Source organism: Carcharhinus amblyrhynchos, chromosome 14 (genome assembly GCF_965287045.1).
Source record: "Carcharhinus amblyrhynchos chromosome 14, sCarAmb.v2.hapA, whole genome shotgun sequence".
Classification (NCBI taxonomy): Eukaryota; Metazoa; Chordata; class Chondrichthyes; order Carcharhiniformes; family Carcharhinidae; genus Carcharhinus; species Carcharhinus amblyrhynchos.
The window spans coordinates 1,602,720-1,621,745 of NC_137337.1; the positions used below are offsets into that span (position 1 = coordinate 1,602,720).

At 43.5% G+C, this 19,026-nt stretch overlaps 1 protein-coding gene across 4 annotated transcripts in view; it reads right to left on the minus strand.

Annotated features, from left to right (window-relative positions):
- Positions 1 to 19,026, minus strand: part of ttll5 (tubulin tyrosine ligase-like family, member 5) — a 291,222-nt gene that overhangs the window by 147,906 nt on the left and 124,290 nt on the right. For all 4 annotated transcript variants that reach the window (XM_080202142.1, XM_080202144.1, XM_080202141.1 and 1 more), the window contains exons 14-18: positions 14,372 to 14,433; positions 9,560 to 9,651; positions 4,725 to 4,841; positions 3,763 to 3,854; positions 1,660 to 1,722 (exon numbers count right to left, since the gene is read on the minus strand). In XM_080202142.1, coding sequence (XP_080058268.1) covers positions 1,660 to 1,722; positions 3,763 to 3,854; positions 4,725 to 4,841; positions 9,560 to 9,651; positions 14,372 to 14,433 — 426 coding nt within the window. The remainder of the gene's footprint in view (positions 1 to 1,659; positions 1,723 to 3,762; positions 3,855 to 4,724; positions 4,842 to 9,559; positions 9,652 to 14,371; positions 14,434 to 19,026) is intronic.

A 19,026-nucleotide genomic window follows, 5' to 3' on the forward strand; every position in this document is an offset into this window, starting at 1 on the left:
ATCAGGTTTAAATAGCGGCTTACCCAGCAGGGTTTAGATAGGGGCTTATCCACTCGGGTTTCGATTGTTGGTTATCCACCAGGATTTAAATAGTAACTTATCCAGCAGGGTTTAAGTAGTAGCTTATCCACCAAATTTTAAATAGTGGCTTATACACCAGGGTTTAGATTGAGGCTTATCCACACAGTGGCAGCCTCACAGCTGCTGGTAAATTGCCCACAAAGGCAGTAGGTGGCCCTCAGTTGGTGATTAAATTGGTTCAATTGGGCTTTGAGAAGACAGCCACCATTCCTGTCACCAGCAAACTGACACAGTGGTGGGAGGATATCAGGCACACCCCAATATCTTCCAGAGACCTCTGCGAGTCATCTTGTTTTCTAGCCCATTGACAATGACTCCCCCAGATGGCCAGTTGTGCGCATGTGCTGCCCACAGTAGAGAAAACACAGGCTAATAGGGCCAGTTCAAATTGTGGCTTATGTGGTGGTCACTAGGTGAAGAGTTAAACAACTGGATAGAGTTGCCCTGAGATACAGAGAGGGAATTTCAGGTAGCATTCTTGCTTCTCATCACTATTCAGCAATTCCAGCAGAAGCGTCCATTGGAAATAGGTTCAGCTTTCCAATCTTCAAAAATCCAACAGCCAAACCACTATCAGCACCTTCAGGAGAGGAGGGGAACCCTGTACCCCAGTGAGAGTCAGTACCTTCAGGAGAGGAGGGGGACTCTGTACCCCAGTGAGAGTCAGCACCTTCAGGAGAGGAGGGGACCCTGTACCCCAGTGAGAGTCAGCACCTTCAGGAGAGGAGGGGGACCCTGTACCCCAGTGAGAGTCAGCACCTTCAGGAGAGGAGGGGACCCCGTACCCCAATGAGAGTCAGCACCTTCAGGACAGGAGGGCGACCCTGTACCCCAGTGAGAGTCAGCACCTTCAGGAGAGGAGGGGAACCCTGTACCCCAGTGAGAGTCAGCACCTTCAGGAGAGGAGGGGACCCTGTACCCCAGTGAGAATCAGTGCCTCCAGGAGAGGAGGGGGACCCTGTACCCCAGTGAGAATCAGCAGCTTCAGGAGAGGAGGGGGACCCTCTACCCCAGTGAGAGTCAGCACCTTCAGGAGAGGAGGAGGACCCTGTACCCCAGTGAGACTCAAGACCTTCAGGTGAGGAGGGAGACCCTGTACCCCAGTGAGAGTCAGCATCTTCAGGACAGGAGGGGGACCCTGTACCCCAGTGAGAGTCAGCACCTTCAGGAGAGGAGAGGGACCCTGTACCCCAGTAAAAATCAGCACCTTCAGGAGAGGAGGGGGACCCTGTACCCCAGTGAGAGTCAGCACCTTCAGGAAAGGAGGGGGACCCTGTACCCCAGTGAGAGTCAGCACCTTCAGGAGAGGAGGGGGACCCTGTATCCCAGTGAGAATCAGCAGCTTCAGGAGAGGAGGGGACCCTGTACCCCAGTGAGAGTCAGCACCTCCAGGAGAGGAGGGGGACCCTCTACCCCAGTGAGAGTCAAGACCCTCGGGAGAGGAGGGGACCCTGTACCCCAGTGAGAGTCAAGACCTTCGGGAGAGGAGGGGATCTGTACCCCAGTAAGAGTCAATCATAAATGAAGCAGTATGTCAGTAAACTATTGATATGCTCCTTCTCTCTTCTATAACCTTACCTCCCTGCAAAAAGACGTGTGGCCAGCACATAGTTCAGGGTGGTTTTATGCTCTAGAAATTGCCTGGTGAATGAAGGACAGACAATGTTAGGAAAGCAAAGAACAGACATTTGAATCATACATTATGAAAGATGCACCTCTACTGCCAAACCAGTCACCGTCCTGGGGCTCAAAATTGTGCTTCCATTTTTAAAACATGATAGGTTCCTCAGGTATTTTATTCTCCTGACGTGGGTGATATTGGTTAGACCAGCATTTCGTGCCTATCACTGAGGAGCTGGTTCTGCGATTTTCTCTGCTGTAATCATTGAGACTAAGTGAGTGGCTCATAGGGGTGCTGCTGCACAGCAAATCCAGAAGCCAACTGGAGCCACAGCCAGACCAGCTATGGGAAAGCAGAGGGCTTCCCTGGAGGGCATGAGTGAACTCGGTTTTTTATCCAAATAACCTTCCATAGCTGTAATTATGTACTTCAATTTTACCGTCAAGGTTCACCCCAGAGCAAGAGAAATAATATATGTTTACAAACATTGAATTCGAAGCAAGAATAGGACATTTGGCCATTTGATAAAATCAAGGCTGATCGGATTGTGACCTCTACTTTCCTATAATCTTTGACTTCCTCGTCAATCAAGAATCTTTTCAGTTCAGCCTTATAATAATTGAATGATTCTGCCTCCACTGTCCTTGGACAGAGAGAATTCAACAGACTAACCGCCCTCTGAGAGAAACATTTCTCCTCATCTCCTTTTTAAATGGGAGGAGGGGTGCTGACCTTTATTTTTAAACTCGAAGCCATAGGAAGTAGGAGCAGAAGTCAGCAATTTAGCCCTTCGAGCTGGCTCCACCATTCAATCAGATCATGGCTGATCTCTCCCTGGTCTCAAATCCACTTCCCCACCTGTTCCCATATCCCTTTTTTTCTCACAAAGGGAAACAACCACCCAGCAAATATCCTGTCAAGTTCCCTCAGAATCTTGAACATTTCAATGAGAAAATATATCAGGATGTAAAACATATTCTTCTGAACAGCTATAGGTCCTACCTGTCCAACCTTTCCTCATAAAATAGCACCTTCATCCCAGGAATTGGTCAAGTGAACTTTCTGAATTGCTTCAAATACAGTTTATCCTTTCTTAGGTAAGGAGAATTAAACTACTCATATCCCTTTGTAGGCTGCTTATGTCCTCTTCATAACTTACTCTCCTCTCCCATCTTTGTGTTGTTGGCAAAACTAGCATCTATACATTCGATTCCTTCATCCAACTCATCAATATAGATTGCAAATAGTCAAGGCTCCAGCACGGATCTCTGTGGTGCTCTACTACTTACAGCCTTACAACCCAAAAATGACCCATTTATTCCTACTCTCTGCTTCAAGATAGCTAACCATTAGCTATCCACTAACCATTCTAATCTGTTATCCTTTATACCATGAATTCTTATTTTGCAAAGTTATTTTTGATGTGCACTTTTTCAATGCCTTTTGGAAATTCAAGTACGCCATTTCTATTGGTTCTCCTTTATCTGTGTTGCTGGTTACCTCCTCAAAAAACTCTAATAAATTTGTCAAACATGATTTCTCTTGCACAAAACAATGAAATCAAACACATTCAGCATGAAGATTTTCTAAGCTCCCTGCTATAACTTCCTTGATAATAGATTCTAGCAATTTCCTCATGACCAAGGTTAGACTCACTGGCTGGTAGTTTCCAGATTTTCTAAACTCCCTCCGTTTTCAAATAGGGAGTTACATTTGTTTTTTCCTAATGTGATATGGCCTTTCCAGAACCTAGAGAGTTTTGGTTACCCTAGCCTCGTAACCACGGAAAACATAACTCATGGCAACAGATAGAGCCATTTTAATTCTTGAACCAATGCACAAAATGATAAAGCTCCCTTTGAATTGTTACTGATATAGCCTCTGATCAAGGACAGCATATACCTTTACACCTCTGACTGCAGTCTAATGTCTGCGTCAGGATAGCATATACCTTTACACCTCTGACCGCAGTGTCAGATTTCCACTCGTGGATAGAAGTGAAAATAGGTATTTCCACATTTCCCTTCCACAATATATCTGAATTACTCTTCTTGGCTCACCCATAAAGCTCCCAGGTATCAGCAGTTGGAAATATCCGTATAAATCCACCTTTTCTCTCATTCTCTTCCATTGTACGCCGTACAACTTTTATCTGCAAGTATAACGAAGCATCAAGAGTGACCAAAGCGGAGATAAATCACAAGCCCTCACATCTCTTTCATTCACTAAAAAGGTCTTTGATCGGTGATTCCAAGTTCACCTAAGCCACATTTTGAAGGTGTTGACAGGGATTAACAAAGCCAGCTCAGGTAAAAGCAAATTACTGCGGAGGCTGGAATCTGAAACAAAAACAGACAATACTGCAAGATCTCAATTTGTCCTGGAGTATCTATAGAGAGAGAACAGCGTTGATGTTTCGAGTCTGAATGACTATATCAGAGCCCGACTCAGGTAATCTATTCTCAGGTTTCAAATCCCAGGGGTCAAGAGGTAAAAATGAGGAGGTAAGATTAGGGAATTTTCTTATACATTAGTAATAACTAAACCCTTAATAGACATCTGTAGAGAGAGAGAAACAAGAGTTTAGGTTTTCAGTTTAATATGACCCTACTAAAGACTATTTGACTGGAAACATTAACTCTGTTTCTTTCTCCACAGATGCAAATCGACCTGCTGCTTATTTCCAACACTTCCTGAATTAAACATGAAGAAATAAGCTGCTTTTCTTTGAATAGTGCCATGGGATCTTATGCCCACCTGAATATAGAGATGGGGGCTTGGTTTAATTCTTCCACCAAAGGGCTGCACCTCTGACAGTGCAGCATTCCCCAGTGCTGCAGTAGAGTAGCAGCTTCGATTATACCTGGACAGGACACAAAGCCAAATCCCCGATTCAGAGGCCAGAGGATAGAAACAAAAACAGTTAAAATTGGTATCTCTCCATGTACTTGCTGTTTGTCTGCTACCAGCTTAAGTCCATAGAAACTATATTCAATTCTTAGTCTCTACTCTAACCTCTCACCTCCTCCACAGACAGTCGCAGAGTGCTTGATCCCTGTGCTCCTTGTGGCCTCTCCTTGCCTGATGAGATCTTGCCTTTTATCTCAGTGTCATTCGCAGACAATGGCCGCTGCTGGCTCTGTAAGATTTTCAAAGAAATGAAATGGTTAACCCAATGTGCTGAAGGTTCAAATATTACAAAATAGTTATAGTGATAAATGGTGAGGCTGCACCAACACAACTCAAATTATATAAGGGTGGCACTGAGAAAATACATCACAAAACTATAATGTCGGTTCAAAATCCACCTTGGCTGCTCATGAAATCTGGCATCAGAATCTGGTTGATCGATAAAAAATTTGTCTAAGTGAAACAGTAACTTACTTGCACTCCTCTGCACCAGAGGAACCAGACTGACCTCTTTGTAGAACACTTCCATTCAGTCTGCAAACCTGATTCCACAGCTTCTTGTTACCTATCATTTTAATTCTCCAACATGCTCCCATTCTGACATTGACCTGCTGCATTGCACCAATGAAGCTATATTGAAGCTCAAGTGATAGCACCCAATCTTCTGACTCAACAATAAATTCAACAATTTTAGATCTGAAATTCTGCCTTTATCACATTCAAAATGTTTCCTTTTGCTAGTTTGGTCTTGGTTCCTTCCTTTCTTTATTTTTTTATGTTGCCTTCAAGTGGCTGCTATGTAGCTATCCACACCTCACCTAGAAACATCTTCTGCTTCTTTACTATACCCATTGAGTTTTTGAACCATGGAACCTTTTGTCATTTAATCTCTCCTCCCACTACCCTACCACAGAGCTTCCCTTTTGTTCTTTCTGCCCCTTACCTATCCCATTTCTACCTTTCCTCCATTCGAATGAAAGTTCATCAACCTGTAAAGTTAATTCTGTTTCACAGACTGCGGAGTATTTCCAGCATTTTCTGTTTTTATTTCAGATTTTCAGCATCTGCAGCATTTTGCTTTTATCTGACTAGCCCATGATGATGAAGTGGTTGGTTAATTAAACATTTTTGTTTGATTGTTTCATGGGATGCGGGCATCGTTGGCCAGATCACAGGAGCCACCTCCTTGAACCACTGCAATACATGAGGTGTAGGTAGGCCCACAGTGCTGTTAGGGAAGGAGTTCCAGGACTATGACCCAGTGACAGTGAAGGAACAGTGATATATTTCCAAATCAGGATGGTGCATGGCTTGGAAGAGAACTTGAAGGTGATGGCATTCCCATACATCAGCTGCACTTGCCTTCTGGATGGTGGTAGTCACAGGTTTGAATGGTGCTGCTGAGGAAGCGAGGCAAGTTGCTTCAGCCTCAGCCCACAATCAAAGAGGGCCATCCTCTCCACCTTACCAAAGTTCCAACAAAAAAAGCAGGCTGAGATACTGGGGAGTCATCTATTTCAGAAGGAAAATAGGGCAGCAACCAGGGAAAAGAAATCACAGAGATCAGGAGACTTCTATTTTTAACAAACAGGGAGATTGGTATTCTGCTGTACAGTATGGCCAGCAATCTAGCTGCCTTTGTCAGCTCTGCGGCACATCAGTATCTTGCACTTACGAGCACTTTCGTTGTTAGGGACAAGAATATGACTTGCTTTTTGCCAGAAAGTGAAAGGTTCCCTTCGCAAATGAAATGCACCTGTTATTGCTCTTTGGTCTCCAGGTTAATCAGAGTCCTGCTCGCAAAGGGGAACGGGTGAAAGGCAGGCTTACAAATCGGCAGCATGCCAGGGATATTCAATCCCACCACAGACAAAAACTATGAATTTCTGCTGACTGAGCCCTCAGACTGTATATTTCATCACTATTAATTGGGCCGACTTCACACATTTTGTAAGCAGCAGTAACTTGTGATCTCAAGTGATTATCGGTGTCATTTTGCAAAGTATTCAAACCTTGAAACATGTTTCAATTTCACAGATCAGCGTGAAACGGCGACAGTCTGGCTCTTTGAAGTGGGAACGGATTTAGTGGACAATGTTTAAAGCATTGAGCAACAACATGATCCAATCCATGGTCAGACATTATCAATGCAGGACATTTGGTAAGTATGGGGGCTGCTGGAAAATTAAATCTTTCATTTTCACTGCTCCTTTCAGTCTAAAGCTCCCTTAAAAGGAATTATTTTGAATCTCAGTCTTGTAGTGTGTGCATGGCGAGCAAGGCTGGCATTTACTACCCATCTGTGGATGGTGATGGTGGAGGGGGCTTTTTCTTTGTTGTTGTCTGATGAAACTTAATAATATACTAAACCACTTCAGAAGGCAGTTAGTGTCCAGCATGTTGGCTTGGAGCTGAAATCACATGGGGATCAGGCTGATGAGGGAGCGGCACTCTGAAAGCTCATGCTATCAAATAAACCTGTTGGACTTTAACCCAGTGTTGTGAGACTTCTTACTATGCCCAGTCCAATTCCAGCATCTCCACATCAGGGATCAGACTGGATAAAGATAACAGGTTTACTTTGCTAAAATGCCAGGCAAAATTCTCCAGCCTTCCAGCCGTGTGTTTCCCACCGACAGAAGGTGGCACTTTGCTTGGTGGCAGCAGGATTCTCTGGTCCTGCTGCTGTCAATGGGAATTCCTACTGACACCTCCACACATCGACAGGAAACACGCGGCCAGGGGTACATTGTCAGCGAGACTGAAGAACCCCTTCGGCTGGAGAATTCCAGCTCACATCTTTTTCTTAGTAAAATATCCTAAGACACTTCACAAGGGTGTTATTAAACACGAGGCCTTACAAGGAGATATCTGGGAAGATAATTAAAAACTTGGTCATAAAGGAAGCTTTTAAGGAGTGGCTAAAAGGATACAACAACACTGATATTTATATTGCATCTGTAATGCAAAACCTACCAAAGCATTTCATGAGAACAATATAAAGTAAAAGCAAAATTCTGCAGATGCTGGAAACCTGAAATTAGAAAATGCTGGAAATACTCAGCAGCATCTGTGGAGAGAAACAGAGTTAACATTTCAGGCCAATGACATCTCCTCAGAACCTTTCATCAGAGCCAAATGTTCAAGGATTCAATATTTAGGAAAGATAGGTTAAAAAAAGAAAAGATGAGTTAGCACTGTTCATAACGGATAATATCTGTAAATTAGTGAGAGAGAAGTTTAGATCAGAAGACTAAGATGTGGAGTTTGTTTGGGTGAAGCTAAGAAACAGCTAGTCATGGCAAAGATTGCTGGGAGCTATTTCTAGACTGCTGAAGAGTAGTGGAAATGTAAGACACAGTATAAATCAGGAAATTAGAGGTGCATGTCACAGGGCGAATACAGTAATCATGGGGGGGCTTCAATCTACGTATAGACTGGATAAACCAAATTAGCACTAATACCGTGAAGGACAAATTTTTGGAATGCATACAACACTTTTTTTAAAAACAGTTATAAACTAGGGAACAGGTTATTTTAGATCTACTGTTATTCAATGAAAAAGGACCAATTAATAAGATCATTGTAGCCTAAGGAAAGAATGACCATAATATGCTACAATTTTGCATTATGTTTGAAACAAATATAGCTCAATCTAAAACTAGGGTCTTAAATTTAGGTCTTAAAGAAACCACATAGTTACGAAGGGCAAATTGACTGTAGTAAATTGGGTAGATTAAAAGGTATGACTGTAGACAGGCAATGGCTAATATTTAAATAACTAATACGTGGTTTACGATAAATAAACATTCCTTTGAGGCACAAAAGCCAAACAGAGAAAGTAATCCAACCATGGCTAATGAGAGAAGTTGAAGAGGTTTATAAAGTTGCCAAAAATGTAGCAAGCCTGAGGATTGGAAGCTTCTTTGAAGTCAGCAAGAGTAACAGGAAACTGATAGACAGAAAGTAGAATACAAAAGTAAACTAGCAAGAAATATCAAAACAGACTATAAAACCTTCTACGGCTATGTAAAAAGGAAAAGATTAGCAAGTACAAAGGTGGAGCCTACAGACAGAGATAGGAGAATTTCTAATCATGGAATAGAATCATAGAATCCCCAAACAGACAGAGGCCATTCGGCCTCTCGAGACTGCATCAACCACAATTCTACCCAGGCCCTATCCCCATAATCCCATGTATTTACCCCACTAAACTCCTAACACTAAGGGACCCTTTTTATTTAGCATGGCCAATTCATCTGCCCATCAATGGGAAATAAGAACATACTAGCGAAATGAAACAAATACTTTGTGTCTACCTTCACAGAGCAAATATAGGAATCCTCTCAGGAAAACTTGAGAGCCAATGCATTAGTGAGAATGAAGAACTGAAAGAAATTAGTTTGAGTAAAAAAAAGTACTGGAAAAAATAATGGGACTGAAAGTTGGTAAATCTTTTGGAGCTGATGATCTGCATTACAGAGAGTTGAAAGAAGTGGCTGTAGAGATAGTGGATACATTGGTATTCATCTTCCAAAAAATTCTAAGTTCTAGAATGGTTCCTGAAGATTAAAAGGTAGCAAATGTAACCCCATTGTTTTAGAAAGGAAGAGAAAGAAAGAGAACTAAGGACCTATTAGTCTGACGTTAGTTGCAGAGAAGGTGCTAGGCTACTATAAAGGAGGTGATAACTGAACATTAAGAAAATATGTATGATTGGGCAGAGTCAACTTGGATTAATGAAAGGAAAGTCATGTTTGACAAAACCATTGAGTTTTTAGAATGGTAATGTTTCTCCTGGCTGAGGGTATAAAATACAGTCTTAAAATAACAGACAAGCCATTTATGATTGAGATGAGAAGGAACTTCTCTACCCCAGGGAATTGTGGGGCCTCAGTCACTGCCTATGTTCCAGACAGAGAATGACACACACACACAATATTTTACCAGAGCTTTGTGAGACTTTGGCCGAGCACCAAGATCGAAACCACTTTTCCCTGGTCTGCCTTGCCGGGCTATTGGGTTCTGGCAGACAAATCCTATCAACACAAAAGAAATCAGGGTTATATTCAAATTAATGAAATGAATAAGTGACCTACATTGTGATCCTCCACTTTTTGTCTCCCGCACATTCGATTTTTGATTCCAAATATGGAATATTTTGTTCATAAAATTTGTAAAAGTACATTCCGAAACATTTCAAATTGAATATTACTGAAGGTGAAATAGAATTTAACTTTGCTCCATACATTCCATTCCACTCTTGGGTGCCTTGATACAATCTCATTGACACAACATACATTCAATGTCAAAAACACTGCCCAAAGGGTTTTACCCAGTTTCCAGTTGCTCGACGAATTATGGCCGAAAGACCTTTCCCCACTGTTCCTCTGCAATGGCTGCCCCAACCATTATTCCCAAGTCCTGGACTGTGAAACATGCCCGTTAGCAACACTCAGGTATGGACAGCTCTGCATTGGAAGGCCAACAGGACTCCAGCAGAGTTGCTGGTCCTCCAGCTGTAACTGATGTTTATCTTGCAGTGCATCCCTAGGAAAAGCCTGTGGAGTACACAGTCCTGCACACAGCTGCTTGGTATAAACCTCAACAAAAACCACTGCATCTCTCTCCAGACTTTCCTTCCAAGAGCATATTTCAGAAGAGTGGACAATAGTTTCTTTCCAACAGCAGCACTTGCACATCCTCAATTAATTGATGGTGATTTCAGCTGTCTCAGCCCTAAGCTCTGAAAATCACTCCCAAGATCTCTCAGAATCTCTTCCCTTTTTTAAGATGCTCTTTAAAATCTTTTGGTTGTCTGCTCTTATCTCTTGTGGCTTTTAATGCTCATGTGAAGCACATTTGGGATGTCTTATCATGTTGAAAGTGCTAGATAAAATCATATGAAATGGGAGCAGAATTAGGCCATTGGGCCCACTGAGTCTGCTCCGCCATTCAATCATGGCTGCTATGATTCTCATTCCCATTCTCCTGTCTTCTCCTCGTAACCCTTGATCCCCCTGTTGATCAAGAACCAATCTATTTCTGGCTTAAAGACACTCAATGACCTGGCCTCCACAGCCTTTTGCGGCAAAGATTCACCACCCTCTGGCTGAAGAAATTCTTTCTCATCTCTGTTTTAAAGGAGCATCCCTTCACTCTGAGGTTGTACCCTTGAGTTCTCGTCTCTCCCACTAGCGGAAACATCGTCTCCATGTCCACTCTATCTAAGCCTCTCAGTACTCTGTAAATAAATAAGTGTGTCAATAAATAAATGTTCTGCTTAAGAGGGAGCCATAATTTACACAAAACAGACCACAATGCGTGGGAGGCCACTATACTCCTGCTCCTCTGGCTCTGTCCTCAAACCACTTAACCTCTCCATCTCTCTCCATCAAGATCCAGTAGCATCCTAGTCAACCTTTTCTGCACTCTTTCTAGTTTAATCATATCCTTTCTATAATAGGATAACCGGAACTGTACACAGTATTCCAAGTGTGGCCTTATTGATTTATTGTACAACTTCAACAAGACATCCCAACTCCTGTATTCAATGTTCTGACCAATGAAACTAAGCATGCCGAATGCCTTCTTCACCATCCTGTCCACCTATGACTCCACTCTCAAAGAGCTATGAGCCTGTATTCCTAGATCTCTTTGTTTTATAATTCTCCCCAGTGCCTGACCATTAAAAGAATAGATCCTGCCCCAATTCAATCTACCAAAATACATCAGCTCACATTTATCTAAATTAAACTCCAACTGCCTTTCACAAGCCCACTGGCCCAATTGATCAAGGTCCCTTTGCAATCCTAGATAATTTTCTCCACTGTCCACAATGCCACCAATTTTGGTGTCATAGTTACTTACTACCATGCCTCCTAAATTCTCATCTAAATCATTAATATAAATAACAAATAACAGTGGGCCCAGCACTGATCCCTGAGGCACACCACTGGTCACAGGCTTCCAGTTTGAAAAACAACCCTCTATAACCACCCTCTGTCTTCTGTCATCAGGTCAGTTTTGTATCCAGTTGGCTACCTCACCCTAGGTCCTGTGAGATTAAACCTTATGCAACAACCTACATGCTCTGCCGAATCAAAAGCCTTGTTAAAAGTCCATATAGATAATGTCAAATTGACAAGACCTTCTGACTCAGAGGCAAGAGCGCTAGCAACAGATACTTATGCTATTTTCAGCTTTGACTTTCCTTTGATCCACCTTATGCGTCCCGAACTCCGTTTGGCATAAACTTTTAACCTAACCTAAATTCCCTTGTTCCCTCTCACTCTTAGTAGCATCCTGTGCCTGCTGATCTCAAATTAGTCCCACTGCATCATGTACAAAATCAAAATGTTCCACCATTCAGTGAGCTCTTGGCTGATCTGTACCTCAACTCCATTTAATTAGCCTTTATTCCAATCCATTGAAACTCTTACCCCATAAAAAAGTCAAACTGTTTTGAAAATTATAACTTGCAGCATCCAGAGTATTTCAAGCGAGAGGATTCCAAAGTATGATGAAAGCTTCCCACCTTTCCTCATGAATATAAAATTACTGCGGATGCTGGAATCTGAAACCAAAAGAGAAAATGCTGGGAAATCTCAGCAGGTCTGGCAGCATCCATAAGGAGAGAAAAGAGCTGACATTTCAACTCCAGACGACCCTTTTCAAAACTTTGGACTCGAAACGTCAGCTCTTTTCTCTCCTTATAGATGCTGCCAGACCTGCTAAGATTTTCCAGCATTTTCTCATTTGGTTCCCTCATGAACAGCCTAGCTCTGATTTTCAGATTATGTCCTCTTTGTCCTTTCCTAACTCAGCTCCTTCTGCTGGATTTCCATTTCTCCTGTCAGGGATCTCAGGGCATTGAACCATAATTCAAGTACTGTGGTTACATTTCTCCTCTAACTGTTTGCTTTCCCATCCCATTTTTGTATGTCTCATTTGTCAATGCTTGTTAATAAGACAGTAGAACTCCAGTGCCACAGCTATCAGTAACTTCCAATCGCTACACCAAGGGCTGACTGTTTTTGTGTAAAAGGTCACCCTAACACATTTCGGAAATACAATGAGATTTTTGCCTTGGTAGATAAACACTCAACTTGCTTTACTTACTGCAGTCATACTAGTAAACTGCAACATAGATTGTGTTTAACCCTAGATGGTGAAGTGCTGTGTAATTATTTTAATCGGATTCTATACTTTCATCCCTACAAAGTGCTCTGATCAGTGCCATCCCTGCACAGCCGGTGCTTCACTGGAGTGTCCTACTGCCCACAATACGGCAGCACAGTGGTTAGCACTGCTGCTTCACAGCTCCAGGGTCCTGGGTTCGATTCCCAGCTTGGGTCACTGTCTGTGTGGAGTCTGCATGTTCTCCTCATGCCTGCGTAGGTTTCCTCTGGGTACTCTCCCACAGTCCAAAGATGTGTGGGTTAGGTTGATTGGCCACACTAAGAAATTGCCCCTTAGTGTCCAGGGATGCATAGATTAGAGGGATTAGTGGGCATAATATGTAGGGATATGGGGGTAGGGCCTGGGTGGGATTGTGTTCGGTGCAGACTCAATGGGCTGAAATGTCTCTTTCTGCACTGTAGGGTTCTATGATCTATGATCTATAATACATTCTCCGAACAGCACAGTCTGTAACTATGATGATGGGGTTACTTTTCCCCCACAGTTCATATTGACACAGAATAAATGTGTCATCTGTCCACTACATTAACAGCCAAACTTCAGGAAGCAATGTGAGGGCAATCTGACATCAACACAAAAGCGGACTATTCATTGATTGTAAATCAGCTAAAAGCTCTACCTCTCCAAGTGAAAACTGCTCTATTGCTATTTCTAATTGAGGACCACAAGATAAATCCAAAGTGTCCACTGTGATTCAGAAAGTAACATTCCCAACTCTGAGCCCAAGGTGTGAGTTCAAGGTCCACTGCAGAGATGTGAGCACAAAATTCAGGCTGAACACTGTGCAGTGCTGAGGGAGTGCTGCACTGTCAGAGGATCTGTACTGAGGGAGTGCCACACTGTTAGAGGGTCAGTACTGAGGGAGTGCTGCATTGTCAGAGGGTCAGTATTGAGGGAATGCCGCACTGTCAGAGGGTCAGTACTAACGGAGTGCTGCACTATCAGAGGGTAGTACTGAGGGACTGCTGCATTGTCAGAGGGTCAGTATTGAGGGAGTGCCGCACTGTCAGATGAGACATTAAATCAGGGCCAATCTGCACTCCAAGGTGGATGCAAAAAAATCCCGTGTCTCAATTTCAAAAGGAGGGCAGATCTGCCTCATGCCCTGATTAATATTAATTTCTCAACAACATCACAAAGATAATTTACATGATTATTAGCACAGTGTTGTTTGCAGGATCTTACTGAGGTTCCTACCTCACAATAGTGACTGCACCTTAAAACGTATTTCAATAGTTGTAAAACACTGAGGATTTGAAAGGTGTCACAAAAATACAAATCTTGGACAATGTTCCATGCTAATTCAAATGTACACATAATAAATACTCATCTACATGCAAGTTGCTGTTAGAAAAGTAGAAAAAAAACATAACTCACTTTACAATCAATAAGCTCCCACAAAGCATAGTGAGATAAATAGCCAGTTATCAAGCAACAAAGATGTGCTATGTTACATAAATTTGAAATTAATATTTTGCTGCAGTTTACTGTCAAGTGTCAAAGGCGTCTTCAAAGGTGAAAAATGTGACTGGTTGCTCCCCTGAAACAGGCACTCACCCACTAACGTGAACATGTCTGACAGCAAGCTTGCTTTGATCTTCAGATCCAAGGGTGCATCACTAGCGAGAAAGAAGTGAAAGAAAATTCAGGAGCTGGCCCAGACTTGCACAGATTCCTTACCATATAGGAATCAGGACAGCGAAACCCAGTCAGAAAGAACAGTAAAACCAGAGATCTTACAGTACAGAAGGAATTCCTTTAGCTCATCATGTGTGTGTCAGTAACAGTTCTCCAAATGGAACTAATGACTCCCACTTCAGCCTTTTCCACAGGATTAAACTGCAGCAGGCGACGGTGCAGAGGGACCTCGGGGTCCTTGTGCAGGAGTCGCAAAAACCCAGCTTGCAGGTGCAGCAGATGGTCAGGAAGGTGAATGGGATGCTGGCCTTCATCGCGAGGGGGATTGAATATAAAAGTAGGGAGGTCTTGCTGCAGCTGTATAGGGCATTGGTGAGGCCGCAGCTGGAATACTGTGTGCAGTTTTGGGTGCCGCACCTGCGCAAAGATATTTTGGCCTTGGAGGGAGTGCAGAGGAGGTTCACTAGGCTGATACCGGAGTTGAGGGGGTTGAGCTATGAGGAGAGGCTGAATAAACTAGGCTTGTACTCGTTAGAGTTTAGAAGAATGAGGGGAGATCTCATTGAGACGTATAAGATGATGAATGGGATGGATAGGATAGAGGTGGAGAGACTCTTCCCACTCAAAAAAGACAGTAGGACTAGGGGGCACAGCCTCAAGATAAAGGGGGGGCGGTTTAGAACGGAGTTGAGGAGGAACTTCTTCACTCAAAGGGTGGTGAATCTCTGGAATTCTCTGCCCGTTGAAGTGGTGGAGGCTGCCTCGCTAAATATTTTTAAGACGCGGGTTGATGGGTTTTTGATAAGAGAGGGGATTAAGGGTTATGGGGAGAGGGCGGGAAAGTGGAACTGAGCCACGACAGATCAGCCATGATCTTATTGAATGGCGGGGCAGGCTCGAAGGGCTAGATGGCCTACTCCTGCTCCTATTTCTTATGTTCTTATGTTCTTATGATTAGGAACCCATCAATCCAGTTCCCCCATTTAATTCAATTATGGCTGATCTGCACCTAAACACAATTTACCTGCTTTTGCTAATTTATCTATTAATATCCTTATCTCAAAAATGCACTTTGGGATTTTTCATTTTGTCGGAGGCACTAGATAAATATATATTTATACATTGTTATTGGAGGGAAATATACAGAGGTGTCTTGCAGGGGTCAATATTAAGATCATTTCTCTTTCTGATATCATATAAGGTAAAAATTCAAGTTTGCAGAAGTAAAGAAACTCAGAATTGGTAAACAATGAACAGGGTATTAACAGACTTCAGGAAGACATAGAATACAACAATGATTCCTTGCAGCTGCAATTTAATACAGAGAAGTGCAATATGATATATTTTAGTAGAAAGAGGAATGCAATAGAAACTAAATAGTGCAATTTTAAAGGAGGTGTAGAAAGAGGAATCACCTCATCTATGTACACAAATCTTTGAAGTGGCACAAGTTGAGAAGGCTGATGAAAAAGTATGCAGAAACTTTGGGTGGGATTTTCTCTTCCTCCGCAGTGTGTTCCAGGGTGGTGGGAGGTGGTGCATATTTGCACGTAGCGGTATCTCATTGTCCCCCAGCTGTCAAGAGGGTTTTCTGTTGAACACACCCCTCAGTGCCAGGTAACCCAAAGCAGGGGTGTGTCACTGGTAGGACTGTAAGATCCCAATGGCGCGAATGGGAGCAAGATTTTGCTGCTTAGCTTTAATAATACAGGAATTGATTATAAAACTTCAAAAGCAATTAGTTAGGCTTCAGCTGGAGTATTGTGTTCAATAATGGATACCACACTTTCGGAAAGATGTCAAGAATACACAGGAAGCTTACTAGAATGGTATCAAGATGAGGAATTTTAATTATGTTGTGCAACTGGAGAAGTTGGCAGTGCCCCTAGAATATAGACGGTTAAGAGGAGATTTGATCGATAGCGTTAGAAGAATACAGAGAATGTAGGAGAGAACTTAAAAGGGGCATCAGAAAGGCAAAAAGGGGCCACGAAATGGCTTTGGCGGGTAGGATTAAGGAAAATCCTAAGGCATTTTACTCCTATGTTAGAAACAAAAGGATGGTTAGAGGGAAGATTGGTCCTCTCAGGGACAGAGGAGGGGAACTATGCTTGGAGCCTGGGGGAATGGGGGAGATTCGGTATTCACGCAGGAGAGGGGCCTGATGTCTGGTGCTGTGCTTGAGGAGTTTGAGGATCCGTTGAGGGAAATAGTCATCACGAGGGAAGAGGTGTTGGGACTTTTAGACAGTATAAAGACAGATAAATCTCCGGGGCCTGATGGCATCTATCCCAGGCTGCTAAGGGAGGTGAGGGATGAAATTGCTGGGCCTCTGACGCAAATCTTTGTCTCTTCTTTGGACACAGGTGAGGTCCCAGAGGATTGGCGGATTGCAAATGTAGTACCGTTGTTTAAAAAGGGTCAGAGGGATAACCCAGGGAATTATAGGCCGGTGAGCTTGACTTCAGTTATAGGCAAGCTAATGGAGAGGATCCTCAAGGATAGGATGTATGAACATCTGGAGCGCTGCAATCTGATCAGGGATACGCAGCATGGCTTCGTTACAGGGAGGTCGTGCCTTACGAATCTAGTGGAATTTTTTGAACAGGTGACAAAAACGGTTGACGAAGGACAAGCCGTTGATGTCGTCTATATGGATTTCAGTAAGGTGTTTGACAAGGTCCCTCATGGTAGGCTGATAGAAAAGGTGAAGGCTCATGGGATACAAGGCCAGGTATGTAGATGGGTGGAGAACTGGCTTGGGAGGAGGAGACAGCGGGTAGTAGTGGAAGGCTCCTTTTCCAATTGGAGGTCTGTCACCAGTGGTGTGCCGCAGGGCTCGGTACTAGGACCTCTTCTATTTGTGGTATATATTAATGACTTGGACGAGGGGGTAGGTGGTGTGATCAGCAAATTTGCTGATGACACTAAGATGGTTGGATTGGCGGGTACTGAGGAGCAGTGCCTGGCAATGCAACAGGACATAGACAGGCTGGTAGATTGGGCAGATAGATGGCAAATGGAATTTAATCCGGAGAAATGCGAGGTGATGCACTTTGGCCGGAATAATGTGGAGGGGAGTTATACAATAAAAGATAGAACTATCCGGAGTACAGATACGCAGAGAGACCTGGGGGTGCAAGTGCACAAGTCCCTGAAGGTGTCGGTGCAGGTGCAGAATGTGATGAGGAAAGCGTATGGTATGTTAGCCTTCATAGGAAGGGGTATAGAATATAAGAGTAGGAGTCTGATGTTGCAGTTGTATAGAACGTTGGTTAGGCCTCACTTGGAGTACTGCGTCCAGTTCTGGTCGCCGTACTACCGGAAGGATGCAGAGATCCTGGAGAGAGTGCAGAGGAGATTTACCAGGACGCTGCCTGGTATGGAAGGGCTGTCTTACGAGGAAAGATTGAACGAACTTGGGCTGTTTTCCCTTGAGAGACGTCGGCTGAGGGGGGATCTAATAGAGGTTTATAAGATTATGAAGGGGATAGATAGAGTAAATGGTGGTAAGCTTTTTCCGCTATTAGAAATGAATAGAACGAGGGGTCACGGGCTTAGGGTGAGGGGGGCTAGGTATAAGACAAATATTAGAGGGCAGTTTTTCACGCAAAGGGTAGTGGGGGTGTGGAATGCACTGCCGAGTAAGGTGGTGGAAGCAGGCACGCTAGGGTTGTTTAAGAGTAACTTAGACAGCCACATGAGTGGGCTACATATAGGGGGATATAGCAGGCCTTACTAAACATTGTAGGCTTGGGATTACGTTTTTGCCTCAGGGATGTTACAGTCTTTGCCCGTTTAATAATGAATTTTTTGTCTCCACAGGCATTTAAGTCCAGCAAGGGGCATGCATGCGGCAGGTTGTAGTGGGCTGCTCTTGGACGTTGCTTCGGGAGTTGCCTATTGCTTCATGTCGTTAGTGTGCTTAAACTGGACCATCTCGAGGGCAACATGACAGCTCAGAGACTATCTCTGTTGCTGTGCGGACACATGGATTTGGGCCTGTGTCTGTGGGAGTTTGCACGTTCTCCCCGTGGTTGCGTGGGTTTCCTCCGGGTACTCCGGTTTCCTCCCACATCCCAAAGATGTGCTTTTAGGCTGATTGATTGGGTAACAAATTGTCCCCATATTGGACCTCCCTGATCCTCCTACATTAGGCGTAGACTAAAATCATGAATAGGTCACTGAGACAGTGGGACGGCGGCGCGGGCTCGTTGGGCCGAAGGGCCTGTTTCCTGTGCTGTGTTGTTCTTTGTTCTTTGTTCAGTCAAAATCATGAATGGCTTTGGGAGAATCAGTTGACAGAACTTGCCCTAGTGACAAAAGAGTCACTAACCAGAGGTCACAAAGTTAAGATGATTGGCAAAAGAACCAGAGATGACATGAGGAATATACCTTTTCCACAATGAGTTGCTAGAATCTGGAGTGTACTGCCTGAAAGGATGGTGGAAGCAAATTTATAATAACTTGAAAAACAGAACTGGAGAAATACTCGAAAGGAAAAAGACTGGATTATGAGGGAAATAACAGTGGGGAGTGGGATTCATTTGATAGCTTTATCAAGGACACAAAGA